At 47.3% G+C, this 11,741-nt stretch overlaps 3 protein-coding genes across 3 annotated transcripts; 1 reads left to right on the top strand and 2 right to left on the bottom strand.

Annotated features, from left to right (window-relative positions):
* BDP81DRAFT_336606 (acyl-CoA N-acyltransferase) lies at positions 1-790 on the bottom strand (the record flags this gene model as incomplete). The annotated part of the gene is made up of 3 exons (XM_060585930.1): positions 1-150; positions 220-320; positions 397-790. 3 exons carry the CDS (start codon positions 788-790, stop codon positions 1-3), a joined length of 645 nt encoding a protein of 214 aa, XP_060437492.1.
* Positions 791-6,364: 5,574 nt separating this feature from the next.
* Positions 6,365-8,129, top strand: BDP81DRAFT_443449 (uncharacterized protein). Its single transcript, XM_060591734.1, has one exon. It carries the CDS (start codon positions 6,782-6,784, stop codon positions 8,036-8,038), a length of 1,257 nt encoding a protein of 418 aa, XP_060437491.1. The 5' UTR covers positions 6,365-6,781; the 3' UTR covers positions 8,039-8,129.
* Positions 8,130-9,449: 1,320 nt separating this feature from the next.
* Positions 9,450-10,361, bottom strand: BDP81DRAFT_443448 (Calycin-like protein). Its single transcript, XM_060591733.1, has one exon. It carries the CDS (start codon positions 10,198-10,200, stop codon positions 9,643-9,645), a length of 558 nt encoding a protein of 185 aa, XP_060437490.1. The 5' UTR covers positions 10,201-10,361; the 3' UTR covers positions 9,450-9,642.
* Between the last annotated feature and the right edge of the window lie 1,380 nt (positions 10,362-11,741).

Here is an 11,741-nt window from a genome sequence, read left to right as displayed (position 1 = left end):
TTAGACGCTGGTGTTGGGTCGTCGCATCCACCAGTATGTTTGCTTCCGCCGCGCAGCAAACTCATCAGGCACTGGACAGACGTAATGGGGTCCATCAAAGCCCTCTGACGCGTAAAGTCTCCTGCCTCGATCTGATCCTTCTACCACCGCCTATGTCTTCCAATCAGCCTCCCACCTTTTGTTGACGTGAAAATACAAACAGGTAAAGTTTCAACTTACGTCGACTCCCATCTCATCAGCAATAGAGAGACCGGCTTTTAACAACAGTCTCCCTGCCCCCTGGCCTTGGTATTCAGGATCACACATCAACATATCCAGTGCTATGGCTCGCGTTAGTAAATCAAACTTTGGCTTCAGATGACCCAAGTCAACAAGAGATTAATTGCTTCAACGAACCAACCAATTTCGCGCCACTTTCCTCAATAGCTTGCTGTCTTGGCGCAAAGAACCCATGGAACAGAGCTTGTGCAAATCTCTTCTCCTCTTCGTTCTTCCAGTAGTCACCATCTAGCTGAGGTGGCGGAGGGACAGGGCCGCCTTTGTAAATGTTCCATTTTGCAGCCGCAACTATCCTGCCAGTGTCTGTGTCAATACACTTAAGGAAGATGCTATAAGGATCTCCATGGAATGTGGCGAGCATGCGCTCGCTACCCAACTTGCGGCCTTCGGGACTGCTGTGGGCGGGGAAGATGGCATCGACGAATTCGTGGTCGTTTGCGAAGGCTAGAGAGACGATTTCAAAGACACGAGGGATGTCTTTCTCGGTGCATCGCTGGATCTCTATGTGCATCTTTCGGCTGTGCATAGTCTCTTCCAAGTGTATCACTGTTTCGATCTCATCAGAACATATGGATGAATACGGGAACGGCATCGACGTGTCGAGACCAATGTTCAACGAAAAGGAAATGTTCGACTTGATTGAAACTTTTTCGAGTTTGTGCCACGGTTTCATGCTTGTGTGCGGGGCAACAGATGTCGTCGAGCGTTTTGAGTTCTCTTGACATCATTCTGAGTTCGCTCGTCTCAAATAGGCGAGTTGCAGAGCTCCACAGATTCGCCTATGCATTGGCGCAGAGGTGCCAATTGTCTCTATTCCTATCAGTTTTCGACACAAACCGGCAAATAAATACTCATATTCGGTACTCTATCCCATCGAGTGCTGCTTGACGCCATTTTTGCCAAGGGCGGGGTAGAGCCAATCAGGGGTTGTGAATCTATTGAGTTATCCACTAGGGTTCTAGTACCTATATGGCCTATGTATTCTGCGTATGCCAAAGGTACCAACAATTCCCTCGAATACATAAGGGTACGTTACAGTCTAAGCAGTCCTTCCTCGTATATCTACACATTTGTGTTGTAACGGTGTGGGCCCCGCAAGGGCAAATGTGGCAGCAGACACAACAAACCATTGCGCTAAATGCGCACCCGGGCTTATTCAGCCAAAAGGTACGTAATGAACAGATCCCTCTCTGTTCATTCTGCTGCACTTAAGTACGTGTGCACGGCTCGTAAGGCTTACGACGTAGCCTAAGCCCACACAGGGCTCCAGCCCGTGACAGATATAGTTCGAACTATATAAGAGCTTTTTCTTTTAAAAAAGAGGCGGCATAGATAACTTTCTCGGCTTTATTTTTAAAGTTTATTTTATAGAAGCGTTAATAGGCTCTAACTTATATAATGAATCCCTTAAGTTATCCTAGGGTTCCGTTAAAGGCTTGAAGTAAGTTAAGCTTAAGCTTTTTTAATCCGTTATATAGCGTAATAATAATATTTGAGGTAGTATGGAGGTATTAATCTTCTTAATAAGATAGTCTACTTCCTAGGTTTTAGTTTCAAGTTGTTTAATAGTATTATTAAGTATCTACTAACTATATAGTGGTAATATTAGAGTCGTTCTTCTTAAACTTATTTTATAGGCCTTTATAGACCTTATAATTGAAATCTAGTTCTTTTTTTAAGTCTTTAGCGTCTTTTATTTCTTTATTTAGGGTTTTAGTAGGTATAAGGGCCTTACTTTTAGAGTTATTAGAAGAGGTGGTCGGGATGGCTTTAAAAGATATCGTCGTTCCTATTATTAATAGTTTTATAAGGTTAACGTAGTTCATCAGTCAGCGACGAATATCAGTCAGCGACGAACTTTTTCCCAAATGCGGTTTGCATTAAACCACTCCAACCTTTGACGCATAATAACTCCACAACCATTATGCCAATTTACACACAAAAAGACAAGATACTTCTAGCCATCGAGACTATTCGATCAGCCCGCACCGCCGGCCGAAAACTAAGTGTGTTACGTGCTGCGAAGACTTACGGTGTCCCCGAAAGTTCCGTACGCTATAGAATGAACGATCGACCCCGACGCGAACATGCCCAACCCCAACAACATAAACTCAATACCATCGAAGAGAAAGCGCTTCTCCAATACGTTATTAAGCAGGATCAAAGAGGGTTTCCCTTGCGTCTCCCTGGTGTGGAAGATATGGCCAATCTCCTGCTACGAGCGCATAATGGCAAGCCTACTGGCAAGCGATAGGCCAGGCGGTTTGTGGACTCGCAGCCTGCTCTGAAAACCAAGTTAAATCGTCCATACGATTATCAAAGGGCTCTTCAAAAAGATCCTAAGGTTATATCAAAGTAGTTTGCGCTATTACGCAATATAATGGCCAAGTATAGCATCCAAGAGGGGGACCTATATAATTTCAACGAAACTAGCTTTATGATAGGCATAATCACCGCGTCAATAGTAGTAACACGCGCTGATCGACGCGGCAAAGCAAAGTCTGTCCAGCCTGGCAACCGTAAATAGGCTACATTCATTGAATAACGTACTTGATAAGCGAGCTGCCCAGACAAGCGAGCTGCCCACCCAACCGCGTTCATCCTTCCTCCTCACTTCTAATGCGTATCACGCCACAAATAATCTTGTCGTCACAAAGCAAAGAGGCCCAATTGAACTTAGCAGTCAAGGCTATCCAAAAAAAAAACCCTAAACTCAGCATTCGAGCCGCAGCAAGAATCTATTCAGTCGCCCCTAGGACCCTAGGTACCCGATTAAAAGGGACACCTACACGACAAGATACTATACCTAACTCACGCAAATTGACGGAGCTTGAAGAGGAGAAGCTAGTTGAGTATATTCTCGACCTAGGTTCCCGATAGTTTCCTCCCCGGATCAGTGGTGTGGAAGAAATGGCTAATCGATTGCTCGCCGACCGCGACGTGCCCCCAGTTGGGAAGCGCTGGGCTTCAAACTTCGTTAAACGATAACTATAGCTCCGGATGCGCTTTTTTCGTAAGTACGACTATAAGAGGGCCTAATGCGAAGATCCAGACGTGATAAACGCGTGGTTTCGGCTTGTAGCGAACATAATTGCGAAATACGGCATTATAGACTCCGATATTTATAACTTCGACGAGACTGGGTTTATGATGGGCCAGATTGTATCCGGGATGGTCGTCACGAGTGCCGAAAGGCGTTCAAATACAAAAATGATGCAGCCTGGCAATCTTGAATGGGTTATAGTCATTCAGACCATCAGTTCGTTAAGCTATAGCGTTCCGCCGTACATCATCGTTGTAGGCCAATATCACCTCTCTACCTGGTATATAAAAACAGATCTCCCACGCGACTAGGTCATTGCAACGTCTGAAAACGGATGGACAACAAATGAAAGAGGCCTAGACTGGCTCCAGCACTTTGATCGGCATACAAAACCGCATACAACTAGCAGGTATCGCCTCCTCGTCGTCGATGGGTACGAAAGTCACCACTCTGCAGACTTTGAGATATATTTTAAGGAAAACAATATCGTCACACTCTGCATGCCGGCCCATTCGTCTCATCTACTTCAGCCGTTAGACGTTGGGTGTTTTGGGCCACTAAAGACGGCTTATGGTCGACAAATTGAGGATAAGATGCGCCGGGGTAATACCCATATTACGAAGGAGGACTTCTTCCCTGCATTTCACAACGCTTTCACGCAATCCCTAACGGTAAAAAACATCCAGGGAGGCTTCAGAGGGGCCGGGCTTGTTCCTTTGAGTGCCGAAAGTGTACTTTCGAAGCTTGATGTCAAGTTACACACTCCAACACCCCCAGGGTCCCTACCAACAACACCCCCCGCGTGGACTTCTCAGACGCCAAATAACCCAACAAAGGCCTCTTCTCAGTCCGAACTCATCAAAAGGAGGATCTCCCGCTATCAAAATAGCTCCCAAACTTCAATGATTAAAGCTATAGAGCATTTATTAAAGGGAGCGCGGGGATTTATACACTAGATTACCTTACTAAGGTCGGAGGTCCAGATCCTCCGGGAGGAAAATAACCTACTTAGCCGACGCAGGAGGGCTAAGAAAACACGTCTCAGATAAGGAGGAAGTCTTACTGTAGCTAAGGCAGAGGACATTCAATCGCAGAGAGAGGCTACGGCCCAGATTAAGGAGGAAACGCGCCAGAGTAGTGGTCATCGGCCGAGGACAGAAACAGGTCAACGGCGATATGGCGTCTGCGGAAACACTGGCCACAATGCGCGAACATATCAGTTTAATGAAGAAATATCTGAGGAATAGGATTCAGAGTAGTTTCAATTGATTTTATGTTTTTAGTGTTGCTCCTTATTTAGATTTATAATGTGATCATGGTTAGGTGGGCAGCTCGCTTATCAAGTACGTTATATCAATTCGGGCGGGTGGTGCATCCCTCCGTTCGTGATTATCAAAGGCGTATATCACCTTGCTAGTTAGCCCACGGAATCAGGTTTTCCTAGCGACTAGGTTATCAAACCTACCAATAATAGATAGACGGATAATCAGACGGGTCTTGACTAGATTAAACACTTCGACAAACATACTAAGAACCAAACGAAGGGCGTCTACCGGATGCTTATTATCGACGGCCACGAGAGCCATGTATCGGCCGAATTCGACAATTACTGCAAGCAGAACAATATTATAACCGTCAGTATGCCTACACATTCGTCACATCTACTACAGCTATTAGATATTGCCCTTTATTCGCCTTTAAAACGCGCATATGGTGATGAAATCAATCTATTCATCAAAGCCTCCATAAACCACATCACCAAGTCGGAGTTCTTTATTGCCTTCTACCAGGCCCACAACAAAGTTTTTAATAAAGAAAACATTAGGACTGCTTTTAAAGGCGCTGGAATCTCACTATGGAACCCAGAGCATGTTATTGAAAAGCTTGATGTACGTTTACGGACGCCTACACCTCTGTTACGGCCAGCTAGTCGTAGGGGTAGTTTGCAGAAGTTGAGGCTGCGGAACTGGTAACAGTAATCGTAGTCGTGGAATAGTTTCAAGGAAACTATGTCTGTCAATCGTAAGGGTGGGTAAGGCTTCGGTGATCAGTCGTAGTCTTGTCAAGGTAGTAGCTGAAAGCGGATGTTAATTCTGATACGAAGTTAATTGCTGAAGAAGCTATGGAAAGTCTGTCCTAGAGCCCAGCTCGAGTCCATCCTTATATACAAGTCCGATCCTAACTGAACAGTGCTGAACAGTCCACTTTGTCTGGATATGTTGGATATGCCGAATATCCAGATTCATTATAAATCCCTATATAAAGTAGGATTCCTAAGAAGAGGTAAATCTATTCTACAGAGGTCTTTCTCTACTCATAAACTCTTGACCGTTTAGCCCGGGGGCCTTCCTTAGATAACGGCGCCGTATTCGTCTATTACGCCTACTGCTCAACAAGGTCCCGGGGGACATACTGGAGAAATAGGTCAAGCGGGGCTGCCGGTAGGTCCCGTATCCCTCGGCCCCGGGCGGGTACGTCAAAGGGTCTGAAGGTGCCCGGCCGCCCGCCTTCAACGGCCGGGGGTTCGTGGGGCCGGACTGTGCTGTTATCGCACCGCTCCGGCGTACAATCGGCAGTGCAAGCGACGGCGAGGTCTTCAGGAAGGGGCTCAACCATAATACAGCTCCGTACGGAAGCCCCGGAAGCCCCTGAGACATCGGAATCGCTAGAAGACATCGCGGCATTAAACAAAATGATGATTTTAGTGGTGACAGTAAGGAAGAAAACAAAGGTTCAAATGATGTTTCGTCATGTACTCATTGAAGTGCGGAGTAAAAGTGGGTACAATATTGGGTAGTTCTGGCCTTGGCGTTTTTGACGTTAATCCGCACTCGATGGGATAAGTTCAATCGATGATATGTCTCAAGCCGTAATTCTACGTAAACCATATCTATGGTTTATCTCACTAGTGTAAAGTTTAATAATCGGTGGTGGGGTGACTGTAAAATTCGATTTCTGCTTTGACGCATGAAAAAAGTGTTTTGGCGGAGTGCCTCTTGCAGTCTGCCGTAAGTAGCGCTGACTTACCCCGCTCCCCAACTTCCCTACTTATGCGGCTTGCTGATGACTCAATTGACAACCTAAATTTGATTCTTTTGGCCATTGTCGGAATCCTCGGTCTTTGGGACTTGTTGCCAATTTGTAGGATAATAGTGTAAAGGATTCGTCTGATGCTGACGTCCCGTCCATCTTGGGTGATCCTGGACGCAAGGTAATGGGTTGGTGGGGTGACGTTTCAGACAAACTAAGGAACTTTTGGATCTCCCAATTAAGCTGACTGCGGGCTGATGTAAGACAATGCCGGGATAGAGTTTGACCGCATCTGCGATATATTACGTCGATTCCTTTGACCGTTAGTTGTGCTTGAATCTTCTGCTTCAACGACACCGAGAAAAGTAGCCCGCAGCCTCAACAAGACACATCGCACACGTAGGCCTAGGCCAGCAAACATCAGCCAAAATGGTATCCGAAATTCACGTTATTTCCAAGCAAGACCTCTCGAAACATGAGACAGTTGCAGTTGATCTGGCACTGCCGCAGCTAGGCGTCTCTTCTATTCGCGTCCGCACATCGCTCATCGGGATCACGAGCAACAATCTTTCGTATGCGAAGCTGGGCGACATGCTGCAATGGTGGAACACATGGCCCGTTCCTCTGGATGCGCCGACTCCGTACAACAACCGGACCGAATGGGGCATCGTTCCGGCGTGGGGCTTTGCACGGGTGCTCGAGTCCAATATCGAGGGCATCCCGGCCAAAAGCCTGCTGTACGGGTACTGGCCCACCTCTTCTCATCCAGTTGACCTTTCTCTCATCCCGAGCGAACCCAAGGGCCATTTCCGCGAGGTCAGCGAACACAGACAGGGACTCGGGAGCATGTACAACCGCTACAACCTCGTTGACGAGTCTGCTCAGTCGGAAGAGTTTCGGGCGTGGTTTGCCAACGTCTCTCCCATCTGGAATTGCGGTTATGTCATGAACCGCTTCACTTTCGCCACGGATTTCAAGCCTGTTCATCCTCTCGGCGCGGGAGCTGGGGAGTGGACCGAAAAGGATGCGGACCTGAGCTCAGCCGTGGTAGTCAATCTTTCGGCGTCTAGCCGTACGGGCAGGTCATTCTCTTGGAACCTGACTAGGGACAGAAAGTCAGGTGGTGGGCCTTTGGCTCTCCTTCAAGCTACGTCTGCGCCAGAGTCTTTGAAAGCCGGGCCTAAGGCATCGTTCGAGATCAAGACAGTCAACTACAACGAGCTTGCCACGAAAGACATCATGGACTGGATCGCCAAATTGCAACCCAAACGCGTGGTCGTTGCTGACTTTGGTGGTCGCCCGAAAGCGACAGAAGAATTCCGCGAAGCTATTAAGGCAACACTCCCGGAGTCAACGGTGTTTACCAATATCCAAGTCGGAGGAGAGCCAAAGATCATGGCACCAGAGGAAACCCTCAAGGCGATGGAGATATTCAAGAAGTGGGGACTTGTTCTGCTCAACACCACGGGTATTGTAGATGCTGGAATTGCTACAGAGGGTGCCGATAAATACTTCAACGGCGCCGAATCAACGTTCCGAAGGTTCCTTGAAGATGGGAGCGTAGCAGACCTCGAGCTGGTTTGGGGAAGTGGCGTCGGAGGAACAAATGGAATTGAGAAAGCATGGGAGAATATCATACAGGGGACTTTGTCGCCCCAAAAGGCATGGGTTTACAGGTTGGAGTAGAGTATTGTCTGCTGTCAATAATAGCACAAACATCGGTTTCACTGGTAGCTAGTAATACAATCCCGTCATAACATTTGGACAAAGGAAAGAAGACCCTGATTTCTATTCACCCCGACGGCGATGGATGCAAAACTTCGATATGCTCCGCTGAAATGAAATGCCACCGCGAACTCAACGACTCTTAGTAGCGATATGACAACGGGAAAACAATTCCACCGTCTTCCTACAGCGTCGACCTTGAATACTAATCCGAGGTGGTGGTTAAACTTTGCGGTCTCAGACGACTGTTTCAGAGAACCCTCAACACATTGAACCGAAAGCGACGTAGAGGCTTAGCCCGGCATCGCCGTTTGTGGGAGCTGATGCAAGGCTAATCGTGTCACGGCCAGATTCTCATGCGTGGCATAATCACTTTCCCAACTGAACACTTCAGTTGGCGTGCACTTTCCAGTCTCGCTCATGGATGCCCTCATTGATATTAGACTTTACCGGCCGCTTGGTATGACAATACTATTCGTGATAACTACACCCAGGCATGTTTGATACCATCTTTGACACTGAACCCACGATTTTTCCGAGTCCTTGCGCCAGTATGTCAGGCCTAGTTAGCTGATGTCTGCGGATTTCAGCTCTAGGAACTAAATATGAAGCAAGCGATCAACTGCCACCCGAACAAGCAGAACTCTTTTAATCATCAATCACAAGCTTATTCAGTTATCTCAAAGTCTCTCAACTGACGTTTCTCTGGTCTCATCTCGCCTACTTTACGCAATTCCGAAGGTACTCATAAGCTCTAGAGACTAGAAGTCAAAGCCATGAAGTCCATCAGTATCACCATTCTTGCAGCACTCGCCGCCGTTGTCTCGGCTGCTGTACCTCGTTCGGTAAGCCTACATAAATAACAGGAACACAGCCAGGATCTCATGGGTTACTGATACACATTAGCTCGATGGCGATGGAGGTGACCTGTTTAAACGCCAAGAAAACTGCAGAACCGCTGATGGTAAGTCTTTACCTCGTCTTCTGTCTTCATCTTCCAGGCGGTTTTCTAAATATTGAAGAGACTTTTGTAACGACAACGACCCTTTCTTCACAAGATGTTGCGTTGGTCTGAAATGTGTTGTTGAGAATGATCCATCTATCGGTAGAACGAAGGTGTGCCGATAGACAGGACTTGACCTTAACACAAGGGGGCGAATAGGATTATAGGACGATACTGTGCACGGTGGCTCAGTTTAAGGGCATGGCTCATCTGGACATAGGACAATTTGGAATGGTCAACGGTCCCCTCAACTGCTAGATGGCGTTACTACATCCATCCAGTCTCCAATCTTTCTCTTGAGGTACTCTGGTCTATTTCGAATTCATTTATAGGCAGATGTAAGGGAATTAGGGTCAGATTGAGAAATCATTCGTTAAAACACACGTGTATATGTATTCACGCCATCTAGCAGCTGGTGGAATACACCGCATTGTGTGGTCGATAGCTCCGGTCTCGTATAGACTGACAATCTTTTGCGTAAAAGCACATGGATCTTTGATTTAACTCCGGCTCTTGCCTATACAGTTGCTAACATAAAAGCACACGCGCGTGGAGAAAAGACTCAGAACGTTTTCGCATGATCCTCTATCGGTACAAGATCCCCTCTTCCCTTGAAATTTTCGACAATATCCGCCTGCTCAGACAACATGAACCTATCTGTTTGGTTTCCAAATCTCGAGAGGACTCTCCATCTCGCAAAGTCTCCCGGGTTGCGCTTGTCACCGTGCGCCGCCTGAGGGTTCTCCCAGTGCCCTCTCGAGAACGAAATAAGAGTCGAAATCTTCTGCTTGGGAATGTCGTACACCAAGGAGCACACCGTTCCCGTCTCTTCCAACCAATTCACCTGCCACAATTCGCCGGGCCGGATGCATTGATAAGTCGCCGTCTGGTAGTTTATGCGGCCGTTCATGGGCCCGCCGTGGATGGCGTAGACGACGCGGTCCTCGGAGAAGAACCACATTTCGTAACGCCACTTTTCCGGGTTGCCCTCCGCGTCTTCGGCGTCATAGTCATAGATGAGATGCGTATCCCGAATGTCCTTGTCGAATGTTGAATCCAGTGGCGTATTTGTCTGGAAGCGGGGAAGGGCCTTCTCAGGCGCTCTGTTTGAGAGAAACATGACTCGTGTGTACAAGAGAGATGTAGTTCGTGTATGGTAATGAGTTTCGGGAGGAAGATGGGCTAGAAAAAGTCTAGAATATCGACTTGTTTAATGTCCGAAGCAACGACTGGAAGAGAGGTAGGTAGTAGTCCGAATTGATGTTTTATGTTGCGGATGTCCGTGGAGAAGGGGTTGTTCGTGGTGTGACGGATGTGGTCTGCCTCGGCGGGTCTGTGTGGTGACATGTTTGACTCTTAAAAGGCTATTACATCATAAGCCGAACTTTCCGGCTTCGTCAAGCTCTTGCACCAAGAACAGCTAAGTCGGAGCTAACTGCGTTCCAGGACTCGCTAAAACCGGTTCTATTGAATAAGTTTTTAGGTGTAAAAGTGAATTGCTTATCAAACTTGACAGTGGTATGTGGGTATGTTGCGCTTCACATTAAACGAAAGTCCTCTCCCGCCAGCTCCTCCACAGTCAAGTCGTCGAGTGCTTTACTGTCCATCTGTCCCAACATGAACGTCTCTTCTACAAGCTCGCAACAAGAATGCTGCTCTCCACGCCTTCTCTCGCTCCAGAAGGGCCGAAGAACGCAGGGGACGGAGCATTTTAACCCTAGCATTCAATATACTTCCTGTTCCAACAGACAGCCTGTACTCTTTTGAGATAGTCTGTCTTGAGCATCGTCACAGCTTCGTCTTGCTACAAAATCGCATTCGTGTCAATGTTCCCAGCGCTGATGTCGGATACAAGACAGGTTATATAAGCTCCGTGATACTAAGCTGGCGGTGCCTTTCCATATGCATCGCGGTCTACTACGAGTGTTTTCCAGACAGTATCAGCGTCATCTTGTAATTCTGTGCTGTGATCATGTCATAAGCTCCGTAGAACCTGCTTTGGACTGATACTTAAGTGGCCACGAAGATGCCGCGAATCTTGTCCTATATGGTCTGGAAGAGCTAGAAGAGCGCTCGTTGTCGTCTTCTTCCTCGCTGAGATGATCCTCCAGTATACAGGGGTCTGGAACAACTCGATCTTCGCTGAGAACAGAGGAACTGCTAGGCAGGTGGGGATTTGGCAGCCCGGGGTTGGGTTCTTTCCCGATCACTACGCAAGGCGCTCGGGACTAGAATTCTCTCTTGTCTTGAGTATTACCACTGGAGAAGAGACATCTCAATTTGATAGCGAATTCTTACGATCTCGGGGAAGTCTGAGAAGCCGAATCCAGTTTGGCAGAGAGGAGGCATTAAGATTTGTGTACCTTCTTGACGCATCACGTTTAGGCCTTTTGTCAAGGCTGGAGTCGCTTTCAGGCTTCAGCTACAATCTGAACTTTGACGACTCTGGTTTCTGTGTCTACACGTACGTTCTACTATAAGTACACAGACGTATTTTCCTATGAAAATCTTTACCCTCTCAACAACCTACGCGGGACTCTTGGACGTTGTCACTCGTGAGACGATACGTCATTTGTATATTTGAAATCGATCCCGACGTCTAAGCCTGGCTTAAATGACATAGCTACCTACGTTCGGGAAGAAGCGCTCTTCCCTATCTTG

This window comes from Colletotrichum phormii (assembly GCF_030913505.1).
Source record: "Colletotrichum phormii strain CBS 102054 chromosome Unknown BDP81scaffold_49, whole genome shotgun sequence".
Taxonomy (NCBI): domain Eukaryota; kingdom Fungi; phylum Ascomycota; class Sordariomycetes; order Glomerellales; family Glomerellaceae; genus Colletotrichum; species Colletotrichum phormii.
This window is presented reverse-complemented; position numbering and strand designations above follow the sequence as displayed.